We start from the raw sequence: 17,014 nt of genomic DNA on the forward strand, positions 1-17,014 counted from the left end.
ACTCCCACTGCTTTCTTCTACTAATACCATCCTTTTACTAACTATTCAATTTCAAGTTAAGACAAAATTGGTAATATTTACCATTTCTTATGGTGAACAGCACGTAGATGAAATAGGCGACGATCAGGCCGCCGATCAGTGTCAGCATCTCCGCGGTGAGTTCCAGCAACATTTATCACGCGTTTCACATCGTATCTCTGACTGATAAGCTAGCAAACGATTTCCTCGCACTTTCGACGTAACGCTGTTTTATCATTACAGGTAGTATTCCGGTAACACTCGATAATCTGATTTCCACGTTTCATTCAATCTTTCTGACGTCCGATTTAAACGATCAATTTGTTCATTTGACAAATCACGATCTAGAAAAAAATTCCAAAATTCAACGAACTCTTGCAAACTTCTACTTATTCCACGCACTGTAAGTACCGACGTATTCGACGTTCTTTCGGCGTTGCCTTCTTTCTTTAGCACGCAATTTCTACGTAATTATGCGAGATACCCAGGTACACAGAAGACAAGATCTCGACGATCATCCGAGGGAGAACGCTTCCGTCGCGTTAGTCGAATATATTTCCTGGCAGCTATAACTTTCTCGTTTTCTCATGATCGACTAATACCGGAAGCCCACACGAGCTCCGCGCATCGCTGTTTACAACCGTTGGTGATTTCTCATTATTGAGGAAAAAATTACGCGCTGAATTCGGCTCACGAAGAACTCTCCATAATTCCACCGCGATACGCTTTATTTTACTCTTTCCTCGTGATAATCGCACTTTCGATCCGTCGAATCGATTACACGCTGCTTAAGTCGTTAAAAATAACAGGTCGTTTCCTTCTTTCTCTTCGATGACGATAAATAAATTTTTCTCTCGCAATAAGTAAAAGAGAGCGTCTTGGAGAATGATTTGATACCATCGACAATTCGCGATTACAAACAATTGTGCAGCTGTATATACATTTAATACGCGAATTGAGACGACGTTGCACGCGTGCGTCTGAACACGCGTACGGCACAAATACGATCGAACGACAGACGCAACGAGAACCTTTAAACCCTCATTTGAATAGTTGTCCGACGACGATCCTCTGAACTTTGAAATTTCTCGCTGGAGATGGTAATCTGTTTACGTGTCTATCGTCAGCAGGTTATCTCTGCTATCGTTACAATTGTCATCATCGATAATTACATCGACTCTTGTTTTCGTTACACTACAACGTTTTCATAGAAAAAAAATCAAAAGACAGATCAACGTACGTAACATAGGAAACCAGCGATACCACGTACGTGGCTTTCCGAATATATTGTATGTGAGTATGTGAAGTATATTGTATTCCGAGTATGTGAATACTCTTTATCAATTTATTATCTGTATTATGCGGAACGTTTTGGAATTTTATTAGCCTTGTTACGAGATACGATCGTTCTGATTATACTGGTCAAGATCATATATGTTCATGATTCACTGTATACGATGCTGTATATTGATTTCTTAATATATTAAATAAATTTATATTAAAAATATTTTTATGAAAAAATTGTTAATATATTATGTCTGCAATAAATATCTTGTAATTTCGATATACATTGTAAAATTCGTTGGAAGTTACATCATTTTGATAATGACAGTCGTGTCTTCTTAGAATGCTAATGAAATTTCAAAATGTTTTATATAATACATTGGACATGTGTATAATAATTTTCTAAGGTAAAATGTTTAAGCTGTAGTATATATATTTGAAAAACATTTATTCACCTGTTTTATCAAGAACAGAGAGCAAATGGCGAAATTTATGTGCGTGTCGTGTTACGGTTAGTCGAATCGCACTAATCGCTGTTACCTTTTTGTAGCTGGTCGCGTGAAATACTGTCAGGGAGCATTTAATACTCGCAATCATCGTAATTACGCGGTCGTGATTGCATAATGTCGTTTAGATATTTCTTTCTATTACTTTAATTTAGTTGCAGCTCCATGTGTTTCTTAATTTTAAGCGGATAAACTGGCAAAGACACAAGAAAGCATGGTAAGTGTTTTGAAAAATGAGAAGAAGAAGATTATCGAAATCAAATATCCAGGATGCAGGCTGTACAAAACTGTTCGTAATATTGTCTAAAAAATACTTCGAAGGCATTGCGGAGTGAGGATCGAACAGTTGACGCATGGCTTCGTTGTGTGTCTTATCGAAGCCAATTATCGTTTTTCCAACGCGTAGCGAACGCCGTCTATAGCAGGTAAAGATATTATTGCGAAGCAGTTAGTAGTCTAGCGCTCGATTCGAAACTCGTACAGTTTCTAAGGCTTCTTCGGAATCCTCGAAAATCTTAAAAATCTATGTTATCCCACTCAAATGCCAGCTACCAAAGTATGACGAACAGAGTAAATTACATTATCGGCTATTAATCAGTTCATTGAATTTCAAATACCTTAAAATACCATGGAGACGGTGTTAGCTTATCGAAAGTAGATCAAATTAAAAAGGGAATGAGATAAGAGAGCAGGAAGTTTATTCCTAAATAATTTTACTCCGACATTGACTACTGCGTCCATCGAGACACATCCAAATCCTGGTTGAACAGAGATAAAAAGCCTGGTGTTTACATCACGAAGGAGGCTCCATTCACTCGCGAATGAGGTAATTAAAGGCCGCCTGGAGAACGCGGCGAGATTAACGGAATTGATTCGTCGAATCGTGAATCGCTTTTTCTCTCTTTGCATCTTCCGTCTTGCTATCTTATCTCTCAAGGGCGCAATTAACGAGCACCTAGTTGGCCCAGGTAATTGCAATTATATACGCATCGTAATTAGAACAAACACTTCTTTACGCCCATTTTAACTGTCCTTCGCACTCGAAAATAATTTCCATAACACCTTGACGATCGTCGACTTATCTTCTGTATACCTTTCCTTGGATCTACTATCTCTAATAATAATAATCTAAAATTTATAAATATTCATATGCTTACGAGTATGTTATATTAAATGCAAAGATCACACGTCGTTGTTCGAAATTCACTTGGCTCTCACTTTCACTTGCTGGCCGTCAGTGGCGGAATTTTCAAAGGGGTACGTTTGCTTGCTCGCCCGGTTGCCACGCGTTCATATCGTGTTTACGTGTTTAACATGTTTTTAATTGAGACGGGTGCTGGTTGATTAGAATACGACGCGGAAACACGAATCGGCCGATCGTCGAACCGGCGAATCGCGAGTCGCCGCTCTGTGTGTGTGTAATCGCAGGCCTGCGCTGCTCGCGACTGAGCCTTTGCCAAAGCGGCTTGATACGCGACCGACGTACCCCACATACGCCGCTCTGTACGGCTTCCTTTTAGTGGGGGATACTTTTGCGAGGGAACCTACATTTTCTAAAATCGACAGACGCCTTCTGAACGATCGTGCGACAACCAGCCAAGACGCATCGTTGCGTACACGGATTTTTCATTTTTTATTACTATTATTATTCATGCTTGTTTATTGGGATATTCGAATATTTAATCTACGTATGCACTTTCGCGTAAAGCCAAATAGCGGCTGCATAGATAGACTTTACATTATCGGTGTTTCTTTTTAAGGTAAGTAGAAATCCATTTATGAGCATTTCCATTTGTTGAAACGTAATTTTAGGTGATGCCTGATTATCCGAGGTTTTACCGATTCAGTCTACATATCTCAACCTGAGTTCTTATCGCATAAAGGAAAGATCATAGGTAGTGGGGAAATTTGTCGAACTTCTATCGCACGAACTCCAACTATATACATTGTTTGTCCTTAAACAAGTTCACATACAGTAATAAGCAAAACTGAACACACACCCTTTAAAATTCTTGTAATAGCTATTTTAAAATTCGTCCAAGCGACTTGATTCTTTCTTTGAAAAGTTAGATGGATTAATCGACTAGACGATGCGTAAAAATTGTTGTTGCAATTTTTAATAAATTATTCTATTTTAACGGCTGTGTGTTCAGTTTTGCATATTATCGTAAGTAGAGTTCTATCGTACTGAAGTATTTAATGCATGTGTATGAGCTTTTCAGAAACTTGTATCTCATGTGGACAGACTTTGTATTATAGATGTTTTTGTCTTTTATGCAGTATTTTATGCAGTAGGTAATTATGTCTTTTTTCTACAGTTATATCAGTACAAAGACTCTCGACGGTATCGAGGATTAATCATCTCATTCGCAGACGTGTGTTGGGTCAGTACCGATCAGTGGTAATTGAAATTCTACTTGTAAACGATAATAGAATTAAATCTCGCTATTAGAGGCGCAAGATTCTCAGCTACACGCGAGGAGACTGATCTGTATCTGCGAAACTGATAAAACTGCTCTTGTCGAATTTATTGTATGTAAGAATGGCGAATAAAGATTCGAGAGAAACTTATGGAACAATGCGATCTGTGCTTTATTCAGTCGTGTAAACTGTGATAAATATATGTAGGAATAAACCGCATCATTGTATGTAAACGTCGACGAAATGGCACGTAATAAATATTGATGGCTGAGATTTACAGTTGCATTTATCTGCATACATACAAGTTAGAAACGGTAATATTTATCGCGTGAAAGTTTACAGTTTAATATTGCGGTAGAAAATTTTATTTATCAATTTGTAAACATTAGTTTTAAACTTATTAATGCTTTATCGTGTCACTTTTAATTTAGAAGCTTTCAAATTTTATTGTACGGAGTATACGTCAAAGATTGTACGAATTGCACGATTGATATAAATCGACTCTTTTGCGACATTTCATTCAAGTAAATCACCATGCGTTATCTTCGATATTCGATAGAATTTAAAACAATCGCGCGCTGATTTCGTCGAAAACCGATGGACTCGAACGAATTTTCCCCGAAAACAAATTATAAGTAAAACGAATGTGATTACACTTGATGACGTTCAACTTGTGTTTAATCATCGACTCTTTCAAGCAGGGGAATAAAAAGAGTGATTTTTTCCGGAATAACGATAAGGCAAACTTTTCTTTCGGATACTGACTCATTTTTCTTACGCAATCAGTAAACGAGCTACGTCGTTTAAGATTATTGTCCTGAAATCATTATATTCACCATTGTTCCGTACTTCAGATCGTCCTTCGATCGAAGATGATTCATTCGTCAGAAAATAACTTGCACAAAAGTCAAGAGGACCCAATAACTATCGTCAAATATATAACAATTGATAAAAGATAAAAAATTTCTAAAATGGAAATTCACAATCAACGATGAACTAATTACATAAATTTTAAATTCATAATTTTTGTTGATAAATTTTTATCACCAAAGTGTTTAAAGGAACGACCTTAAATTACCACATAAGTAGACTTTGAAATGTAGTGTGAGACACATTGACGAATGGTAGTTGAAGAAATAAAGTGACGTAGAGGTAATATCAGCTGAATGTGTTTATAACCCATAAAAAAGGTCAATTTTTCCACTGAGATTAACATATATTACTACCTCAAATATTTAATACGTATTACGTAAATCTACGTTCGTTTTTGTTTATCTTTTATTCATCTACTTTTAATTTAAGAAACCTACGAATACATTTAAATAAATAACAAATATTATCATTTGAGAAACAAACTCTTCCTGTTAAAAAACGTTTTTCCTGAATTATTCGGTAGCCTGTCATCGAATGTCGACGTAAAGCTTATGCAAACGAGTACAAATGTCGCCTATATGACTTTTACATGCGCCTTTGGCGCGACGATCGCTTTTCCATGCAAATTATCTATCCTCCATACGCGTTCTTTTGTTGCTTTTGTACATCTGACAATGTATTCAAGCGGTTTCTTTCTTATACACGTTACACTTGGATCATTGTGAATGCGAGTGAAGAAACACAAAATTTCGTCGTAGAATAGGCGTCGTTATTTTTTCAACGTCAAGCCATCCTAATATGGTACCAATTTACAGTAAAGTTTAAAGATCATGAATTTTTAACCATGCCTTTTTTCTTACAAGCGAGTCGCGCCTTTTCTTAGGAGCTTTATTCTTCTCGCCTGATTTCTCGACTTACAAGTCATCCCACTCGACCAGAACCTTTCTGGCAGAGGATCAGGTTCGAATTTATCCCGATGAAACTGCGATTTCGACGCTACGAAAATCGATAGACAGTGTGGGAACACGTCGTCCTCGTTTCCCGCTTTTATCTTTTTGCTCTCCTTTCAGTTTCAATTAAAAGAGCTCGGCGAATTTTTCTCAACAGCAAGATAAATACAAAGAACGATAAGATTTGTATTTACCTAGAAAATCTTTTTGTGTGTTTCCAAGCTTCTAAAATTTGAAATCATATCCCCAGTTTCATCTATACAGGATTTCCTGTTAATTTTTTTTATTAATTTCGGAGCAGTTAGTTTCTCAATGTAAAAAGTATAAAAAAGCGTTGGGCTAACTTTTTTTTCTTTAAATTCGTCGTTTCTACGAATCGTTCACGACAATGAATCCAAACTGTTGATCGATAATGGGCATATAGAAGTGAAAAATCGTGTAGATGTCGATCTATTGATTGCGGAAAATTCTCAGTGAGAATCGAACGTTCATACTAGAGTACATACCGATAACGAGTGACTCAGGGAATACACGTAGAGACTTGACTACACGTGACAGGAATGCGTATTGTGTATTTGAGATCTATAGGAGCGTGATACGATTGAGAAGTGGCAGAGTTTTCTGTGAATAGTTCGCGTAAATTCAGAATGGATTGTTAAAAGTCAAACATCTAAATATCTGACGGAGAATTAATTTAAACGTTAAATGCTTCAAACTTGCCAATAAAAATATACACTCGCAATAAAGACACCTAAGAATAAAATTTCATTCGAATCGTCAGATAGTCCAATTTACGTACAGAAGATTAATATCCACGAGTAAACCGATTTCCGTACGAAAAAGTTTGATTTCACAGTTTGCCCAAGATGGAGATTGTGTCACTTGTACCACATTTCCTTTCCAAATGCTACATTTTCTACTCTCAAATTCCAGCCTATGACAATTCCCAGTCTTGTACGATTCTACCACAACCATGCCGTAATTAACGTAATTCCAACCAGAATAATTAGAAAAATTCTTCCACAAGTACTGCAAAATCGTGAGCACCGAACGAGTCGTCTCCGTTTTACGGTTGCATCGACTTCTTTCTAAGGATACCTCCGGCTCGTGGGAAGGTAAAAAACACGCACTGAATCGTCAAACAGAGACCGGCAGCGACAATGATGATTTCTACGCTGCTTATGTAACTCTCTGAAGCTAGGTCGTTCGACGTTGGTTCGCTCGTCATCGACGAACGAACGTCATCTCGCAAGAAACAAGAAGAAAGAACTACATACATTATAAAATTTCCTTACTAGAACAGCCATTAGTATTCTAATCGAATATTAATTGGCACGGTGTTCTAACATCGCTCGACTGGAGAACGGATTTTATTGAGTAAGATAAAATGTTGGGTCATCGAGATTACGCGGTGAAATAATAGTTATAGGACACGAGACTTTAGAACGGATCGCGGCAGATATGATCGTAAAAAGTCACGCGAAACGTGTATTTTAGGATACAGTCGGGAATAAAGACAAGAGCGTAAGTAAGTGTCAATGAAGCTTAATCGAACCAGTACAGAACGTTATACATCTAAGTTTTATCTATTAAGACTATTTAATGAATCGTTGAAATTAATGTTTACATTTCTGTGTAAACACACCATATTTAATGAAACATTATTGATATCTATTTCCACTAGTTGTCCACTTACTTTTGTCCCAGACTGTACGTTGTGTGTATTATGTTTTGAGTCGTTTGTAAGAAGCGAACTTGTATGTGTGTTATTTGAGCGAAAACGCTCGAGGCGCCTGGGGCCAGGCAACCCGTTCCACATCGCTGCGTTGCGGTGCGATCATCCTAAATCATAACGCCTGTGCCTATACTTTGAAGCGCGTATACGTGAGTTTTAAGGGTCGTTTGATATCTTTAAACGATGTCCAGGCATCGAAGATTATAGCCTGATAAAATATAGCTTGATAAGAGGTATATAACGGTTGTGAAGTCAAAACAGTGTATGCTGTCTCGTTTGAAGAATACGAATGACGTGAAGGGCTACTTACTTTCTAAGGACAATCGCAGGGCCATGGCCAAACGTGAGAGCGCGTCTACCAAGGGTGTTATATGTCTTTCCATAAGCTTGTCATCTAGCAACCAGCGTTAGTCGAGTTATTAGCTCGAGCGAGGAAACGTGCAATTAGAAATTGATGTCATGTTTGTTTCTTTCATCCTTTTCATTAACAACTGCTATATTTTCTTAATTGCAACTGTTAAATGTGCATTCTGTACAGGGTGTTTTAAACCACATCTCCGTTTTAAAACATGTTACATTAAATCGAATAAGATACGGTACAAGTATTAGAACTTTACAATGGAAAGTTAATCATGAAGGAATATTTTTGCCATGTCTCAAAATTACTCTTTACTTGTAATTCTAATTTTCGGTGTTTTGTATTTGTAAGTGGATATGAAACAGCCTGTACAGGTGCGGACGTTTTCTTGTAACTTTTGTTTCGCAGAGGAAACGTTCGGTTGCAGAGTCGCGGCGCAACCAAGCGTCAAAGAAGCAATCGAGATACCCGAGAGTTAATTGCCAACCGGGCAGTGCCGCGTTTTAGAGATGTATCAGGGGTAAAAAAAGCGATCAAGATGGTTGGTAGTTAATTGTTAAGTAGGTAACAAATACGCAGCGGGTAGAAATATAGCCGTAGCGATTAAGAAAGGAATTCGAAGCTCTCCAGATACGTCTCCTTTCTTATTTCAATGCATTCGACCGTTTTCTGCAGATGGCAGCATAGCTTGGGTACACATCGGATACACTTGCGGTCATCTAAACTTACATTTGTTAAAAAATTAAAAAAGCAAACATACGGAGAAATATTAATTTATAATCTTCTATATAAAATCTATAAAAATTAATTGTTACGTGTATTATAGTTCATTTTTCAACGTAAAGTAGAGCAAAAGACGCCAGAGAAAGAGAGCAATTACTTACGTATTTGTGTATTTAGACTTACATGCTGGATGATCGTATAATCGATGGATCGGGGTGTCGTTCAAGTTACCCATCAATCTCACCACTATCTTCTCAACGAAATCTCGAACCGTTTCCATCGTGTTCGCATCTTCTTCCTTCGTGGCCAAACCCTGTCGCGAACTGGTAGCTGCATTTTCCACTCCTAAAAAAATTCAAATATTTCTTTAATTTATTTGCAAAATATCGTACAGTACTTTGTACTTCATAGACAGCTTTAATTTAATTAAACGATCGACGAAACGACCGATGAGTTTATAACTCCTTTGAGAATTAAAATCAAGGACGTCGTTTAGCCTCGTAATTAATTTCTTCGTTTCTCATCGTTTGCGGTACTTGCACTATCTTTCGATTGAATTGTTCGACTGGAAACGGAAGCGAGATTCATCAAACCGACGTTATTGTGTTCAATTAAGCACACTACATTTAAATTCCTTTGAATCTTCGTAAGGTTCGAAAGGAAAAAGATTCCATGTGAACGATGAGCAGCTGTCCCTGCGATATCATTTTAAACTAGGTCAACGAGCATAAGTCCGGCATCGTTAACGTTACTTTTACCTTATCAGCCTGATATATGAACATTTTATAGCACACATCACATATGTTTCATATATGATTGTCCAATTTTTTCTTTATAAACTACGAACGATTCCTGACAAATAAAATACTAGTTCAATTAACAATCTAACGCAATATCTTCAAAAATGCTAACCTTTTATCGTACGAGATTAACGGACAAGTGACCATTATTTAACACACGACTCTTTAATTTGTTCGTCTAAAAACTGCAAATAATCTCCGCCAAACAAACTACTCGTCTAATTATTCTCCTATATTATTATCTATATTATCGTTCAATTATTATCTTCAATTTAACAAGAGTAACGAAAATATCTGCAAAAGTGGCCACGATATTAAAATCAAGTCATCCTTCGTCTACTTTAACAGGTTCCTTAATTTTTCCATCCGATTAAACCCATCCATCTAAGATACAAGATAACAAGCAAGAAAAAGGAAAAATGGAAGCAACTTACTCATTCACGCGGCCGTAACTTTCTCCCCCTTTCGTCAGATCGAACGATTGTCCCAACATGAGCACGAATCGCGCGTTGCCACGAACATTTTCAAAAACTGTCGACCGAATCGATTTGTTTACAATAGGCGCCGGTCGAAATGGCGTATCAAGTATCGGTTCAAGGGAACGACGCGGCGCGATCGCGAATCTTTGTGCAACTGACGCGGCGCTTTCTAAACGAAAGTATCGACCATTAAAGATCTACCACTATAGTCCTTTTTTCCCCTTGTGTTTGTAACCGCATTCTCTTAGGCGAGTACCGCAAGACCGGTATATTTATCAGTTATCACACGGCTTCGAGGCCGCTCGAGCGCGAACAGACATCGATCTTCGCTCGAGGATACTTGGTTCGACGTTTGTCCCACAACGTCGATCCTTTGCCCTTCAGTTGAATCAAAATACAATCTCTTTAGTCTTCCGAATACTCCATCCTTCGTTTCCTATCATCGATCATTATGTGTCTTATTTATTCAATTTTTTACTACAAACTCTCTTTCCACATCCTCTTCTACAGATGGATATTTAAAGATCGTTACGGATCTTTAGACGATTCTGATGAAACTTGATTTTGATGGTCGTTTTGATTGCGTTTTGATGTTGGATGTTGCGAAAGGATCTACGGAATCTTTTATAAATTCTTCTTCTATAATTCTTCTCCGAAGATGGATCTGTAGCGTAGAGCGGAAACTGTTACCGATCTTGAGATCAGTGTGACCGTTTTTGTTGCTTTTTAATCTAGGGCAAGAGTACACTTATGAAACTTCTTTTCAATTTTCTATCACTTGTCTCTGACAAGCATTAATTTCGTGCTTGAAAACGAGGCATCGTTTATTAAACATTTTTTATCACACACTTTTGTCGAGTTTCAATTTGTTCGTTCTAGTTGCACTCTATTCTCGAAAGTTCGAAAAAAAAAACGACTCTATTCGTTGAATATCCTTTCTCAATTTTCCATCAATCTCTTCTTTTCACATTATATCTTCAACAAGCCTACAGTGAACAAACGAGAAAAAATCGCCGGAGGAAGTTTCTTCGAAATTTTTACAATGCCTGCAGAATCATCAACCGACTAACCCGTTCCACTCGCCGATCCTTTCGAAACGTCTCATCCACTTTTTCATCTCCAATCATTCCGTTCGAAGCCAGACTAATCCTTCAGTCTTGATTAGGTATCGCGACTTTCGCGCGCTTCTGCCGTCCTTGTCTGCTATTTTCCATTTCTAAACGTATAGAACCGGTTACTGGAAGCCTTCCTCACCATCGACCAGATCTCGAACAACCTCTCTAAAAGTCTTCGACGACGTTCACTGAAAAATGACAAGAAAACGCTAGGTTCCACGATATTTTCACCAACGGGACCTGCTTTCACGTTGCCGGCTCGTTCGACTTCCGTCCTTCGCGACTGCAGCTTGTTCGCGTGCACGTTGCAATTATTATCGATACACGATTATTCCCCACGCGTGGACCGTGGCAGTCACCTTGCGGTTGCACAACACGCGCGTGCACGAAGTAAACGACGTATCGTTGCGAGCCGAGCCGAGAGGAATTCTCCTTCATGGAATAAACGATACGAAAGAAAATTCACGCAGGAGGAGAGGGGAAAAAATGTTGCTCGATCGGTCCGAATGGCGATCGACATTGACCGCTCGGTGACTCGTTTTGCGCGAGCGGATTCTTTCCAGGGATGCGAGTAACGGAGCGGACGAGACGGCGAAAGAAACAGGCAGAAAGGATTACAGGAGTGCGCGATGTTACTCCCAAGAGTACTGGAGCAGAACTGAGGTTCGCTACGGAGGGCCCGGAGACAATAAGACCGATGAGCGCGCGGGAGTTCCGCTTACAACCGGCCCGAAAACCGATCGGAATTCGGCCCCGCGGCTCCTAATCGACCCTGCCACCCTGTCTTAACAACCTGCTTGCTTTAAGCTTTTTCCGCGCCCCTTGCATGATGTCTTGCAGGACAGGAGTAAAGTGGTTTCCTTGGAAATATTTATCTAAAGCTCGTCTTTCTTCTCTTCATGACGAAGAAAATGGTTTGTAGTCTGTTAACGAAGGATTCGGTTAAAAAACGCATCATAGTGAGAAGTTTTTCCCCCGGAATTAGGTATTTGATATTAGGTGTTGCGTATAAAGGTTGGTTTGTTTTTAGTTTTGATAAATTTTTAGAAATATGCGTACAAGTTTCTTCTCCTTTTATATGGCCAAGAATATGGATTATGGTTTTGTACGGAGGAACCTGTTTAAAAGACGCGTTGTTAGAAGAAGCTTTCCAGTGCAATTACGAGCTGAAAGTATTTCTTAAGGAAGAATGATATTAAAACACGTTTCGTTAGAAGCTTTTCTCTGCAATTGTAAGCCGAGATTATCATGGATATAGGTTGATCATGTACTTTAGATTCTTATAAACTCATGGACGTATTTCCCTAAAGGTTTTCTTCCTTTTATGCAACGAAGGAGATGAATCGCGATCTCCCGCGGTAGAACAGTATTAAATGATCTTAAAAGATTAAGGTGCTTTAGATTCTTACAAATTCTTGGAGATATATCTCTAAAGTTTTCTTTCCTTTTATGCAACGAAGAAAATGATTTATGGTCTCTGGAGAAGGACGATACTGAAAGATTTTCATTCTTAAGATATTTATAAATTAAAACTCTGATGAATAAAAGTAACGCGATGTGATCTAGATTCTCGTGAATCTTGTCTCACATTCATCGATCTCACGAGATTGTAAAATCTTCAGATTTGCAATCTTTTCAATTTCAAAGATCTTCAAGATTTTCAAATTGGAACCTTCTCGTTATTCTGTTAATATCGTTTCATCGTTCTAAAGGCCATAAGCTATCAAAAAGCTTGCCTAAATTTTCATTTACAATTCCCAATGTAAAACATTTATAAAGATGTTCTAAGTACGTTCTATCATTATCGTCAATGTTTTGTTCTATATTTTATATAAAAATTCAACTTCAGCTAGCTTATTGCAATTCACGAATTTAAAACACAAACGGTAATCAAGCGAAGAGATCGCGAGTTCTATCCAGCTGGAGGATCTGGTTTTCTGAAATTTCGCGCGGCGGAATGCGACGCGATCCATGCCGGTTTCCTAGAAGAAATAACGAGCGTGGATCTTTCGGCTCGCGAAAAACGACGAACAGGGACAAAACTGTTGGGCACGACCGTGCTCTGACCATGTTTGGCGAAAGAACAGATCCTTGGAATAGGCTGTGTAAGTTGGTAGAAATCAAGAAACCTGATGCGTGTATCCATGTACAAAGAACGCATCTCCATTTGGACAAACCTCCTGCGATCTTGCCTCCTTCAGGAATTCATAATTCCTGTAACTCTCAAACTGCATCCTTCAAGCTGATCTTTCGAACGACTATTCAATTAACATTGTGTAAGCCTTCTCTAACGTGGATAAGTTTTCTCGATTTTCTCGGCTTCTTACGTCCCAGACTAATTTTTGCTTCAAAACAGAAACAAGAAATGAAATATCGTAGATTATTTTATATCGGTTATATTAAAGTTAAGAAATTTTCGAAAATTTTCGATCGAAAAGCAAAGAGCTACGATCAATTATAATTCCTTTCACAAATAAAGAAAACTTTTCTTATAAAGAGTAAAATTTAGAGATTGTGACTCGATAGTTAAACACAGAATACACACGTAATATCAGGTTAATAAAACGAAACTACGGATCTTGTTAAAAGTTTCTTGTTCTTCAAAACTTCCTTGAGAAACTTTCCCAACGTTACTCAACTCTCTATACGTACATATGCAGCCTCGTTGATACAAATAAAATACAAAGTATAAAATTCTGGGTGGGGGGGGGGGGCAAATCCATAGCATAGCATAATTCGATGACAATCTACTTTCGTGCTTGCCTAACGTTATGATCGAATAAGATAAGATCATTTGGGTTAAAAGTATTTATATTCGTGTCAAGCTGAGTAGTTTGATAATGACAAATTTTTTAATTGTCTTCTAATAATAGACTATTTAACTAATTATTAATGGCCTCATAAACGTTGAAATATGTTACGTGTGCATTATATTTGGAATAGTATATTATCGACAATTTGATGGCTATAGTTTTCTCATAATGACAACTGATCTTAATATCTTCTGTTGTAATTATCCTATGTAATTTAGTGCCGTGTGAATATTATTTATTTCCACAGGTTATTTTATCGCTTAGTTTATTAGCTCTCGTAATATAACATCTCCTCACCGATCTCAATGATTCTACCATACTGTTATTCCACGTTTCTGATATTTGTTTTCTTCTTACACCTAAAATATACGATATTTTCCTATTCATTCATTATTATCTTCGACTAATAGTGTCTTACAACATACAGCATACAAATTTGATTATTTTGTGTAAAGTTGAAGATCGAACTTCGAGATATCGGAGCTTAGCTAACTCAAAGAACCTTGTCTCACTACACAAGTGACCTGCATCGTAACTTGCACTGTCAAGTTATTCATAACGGGCCGAGGAATCATGAATCGCGTACATTCCACGTGACGTGAGACACGAGCATTTTTTTCCATCGAAGAAAAGCTACAGTTTCCACGGGGCCACTATTTTATCCGTCCGCTATCTAGTAGATAGAAATTCTCGTTCCTGATCAAACGGCCCGATACGATTCACGCGGAAAAGATCGTAGGCCGTGTGCAACGAACAATGAGCATCGCGGGGAATCCAGCGTGAGATCATTTTTGCGACCCGTTCTTATTGTTGCCTCTTCCGTTACACGACTTTTCTGACTTGGAACAAGGACGCCCGTTTCAAGATGGCACAATGGTGTCTCAGCTCGCGATTCAACGCTGAATCCAACGTCAATTAACATGTTCGCTCCAAGATTTTCTCAGATAGTTATTTCGGGTTAATTTCGTTTTTCTTTATTTTCCTTGCGACTGTTTTCCCATTCTTTCACTGGATCGCTCGTGTCGCGAATCTCCTCCAATTAGCTAAAGATCCAAGATCCTCTCACAGCTGTTTCCGTATAAAAGCCTGGACAAATTGCAACGTTCATTACGTCGATTGACGTTGATCTTTCGTGTTGACAGGTTAGATAATCTTCTTCGATTAGTAATAACGTCTCACGAATTTCTCAATGTTCTTGCGGCAATCTATTTGCATGAGATGACGTTTTGTTGACCAAGACGGCGAATTGATGGATGATTTCGTATATGTTATTTTGTTTTCGCCACGTCGTATGCTTGCTAACGTGTACCTACGTGTTTCGCGTAATTATCACTGATCTTGCGTTATCATATAAAATATGTAAACGGTAAAAATATATATAAGGAAATAGAAAACAGAAAGAAAATTCGAGACAGATGATCGACCAAGTGATAATTATAGCGGGAGAAAATGAAAGTAGTCGGTACAGTAGTAGCCGAATAGTTGAAGAGACGAGAGGATCGCAAGGGAGACGACGTCAAAGCGAGGGAAACAAATGCTACGTGGAACAAGGGCAACGCGATGAAAATTTACACGAGGTCGTTTCGACGTTTAATTAAGCTTTACATCGTCGTTTAGAACAGATGGTTCGAGATTATCGTCGAGTCGTGGAAATTCGCTCGAATTTCACGCCGCTCGCTACCTCCACGACAAACTCGCAATTAATTCCCTCTCTAGCACCGTATGCACAACGCGTATCGATTCGTCGATCGTTCACCGCGCCCACGGCTTCCAACCTGCAAATCAATTTTCCTCGAAGGACTTGCAATTGTCCGCGATTCTCTTTCGAGCTCGACCTCTTCGCGATTCCTTCGTGGACAATCGTTTCTCCGTTGCTTCTTTTCAAGGCACTGCATTAGCGAGGAACATGTAGGAATGCTCCACCTTGTGTCGCCTTGGAAGCTGCATTATTTATAAGGGGTCCGTCGGATCGATTTTCTTGGGAACTCGAGGGACGCGTCGATTTTCTTGCATTCGCGAGTTTTACTAGCTGCATTCGCCGTCTCTATTCACCTGGTACTTTTATTCAAACTTTTCACGATATGTTTGGTGAATAATTTTGGATGCAGTTTGGAGCAGAGGGTGGCGCAACAGGTAGCTATTGTCGTTTGCAGAATTCGCGAATGCTTTTGAAAGTCTATAGGTTACAGAGACGAGACAGAGATGGAACATTTTGCAGTGGCTACAAGGAGTATCGGGATTTTCTCTATGCTATGTACCTCTCCTTTTGCTTTATATATTATACTGGATATAAAATATTCGTTTGACTTCCCTTGAGGATGTCCTCGGTACTGAAATTATAAAACATGTCAAAGTAACGGTTCTTTGATATCTTGTTACTCCAATTATAATGCTAGTATTATATATAATTATTATACTATATAATTGCTTTCAAATGTTTATGACAAAATTAATGATAATATTGAAATAAAATCATGATTATATTGTATTTGCTTATTTTCATCATAATACTTTAATTATATGCACTCGTGTATAGTATTATAAGTCTGTAATGTTAGCAAGAAACTTTGGATGAAATTGTATGCTTATAGAGTAGAAACCAGGAAATTATGAATAAAATTCTAAATAAAATAGTAGAAATATTTCTACATAACTGGATAGTCTTCCTAAGGATAACGAGTAAAATGCTTTTTCAAATGACAACTCCCAGTAGATCATTTTATAGCAAGTACTCGCTGAAAAGATGATATCGCTAGGAACTAGTTTGTTTTCCTGCTTTTTCCTCGGACACGTATTAATTGAAATAGTTTCGTCGCTGTTTCTAAAGAAACCGGTTATTGAGTCGATAAAAGTCTTCTTGTCTTCGGTTCGTTTACGCCCTTATATAATTGGTATCAGACCCGTTTCCGGCGATAATCATAACGGTTGCAACACGGTTT

General features: G+C 38.1%; 1 protein-coding gene and 1 long non-coding RNA gene across 13 annotated transcripts in view; one reads left to right on the top strand and one right to left on the bottom strand.

The window, feature by feature from the left end:
* Positions 1 to 17,014, bottom strand: part of LOC126921708 (uncharacterized) — a 56,019-nt gene that overhangs the window by 16,118 nt on the left and 22,887 nt on the right. For 7 of the 12 annotated variants that reach the window (XM_050733469.1, XM_050733472.1, XM_050733467.1 and 4 more), the window contains exons 4-5: positions 9,052 to 9,213; positions 8,098 to 8,181 (exon numbers count right to left, since the gene is read on the bottom strand). In XM_050733469.1, the coding sequence (XP_050589426.1) occupies positions 8,098 to 8,181; positions 9,052 to 9,213 (246 nt within the window). Of the gene's footprint in view, positions 1 to 81; positions 363 to 2,965; positions 3,248 to 8,097; positions 8,182 to 9,051; positions 9,214 to 10,102; positions 11,921 to 17,014 lie in introns of those variants that run through there. The other 5 variants (XM_050733476.1, XM_050733479.1, XM_050733477.1 and 2 more) reach the window with 5 other exon arrangements.
* On the top strand, positions 3,439 to 4,502 carry LOC126921797 (uncharacterized). The gene is made up of 2 exons (XR_007712549.1): positions 3,439 to 3,703; positions 4,127 to 4,502. It is a non-coding gene; the product is annotated as an uncharacterized LOC126921797 (long non-coding RNA).

The sequence above is a fragment of the Bombus affinis genome, chromosome 11 (assembly GCF_024516045.1).
Source record: "Bombus affinis isolate iyBomAffi1 chromosome 11, iyBomAffi1.2, whole genome shotgun sequence".
Taxonomy (NCBI): domain Eukaryota; kingdom Metazoa; phylum Arthropoda; class Insecta; order Hymenoptera; family Apidae; genus Bombus; species Bombus affinis.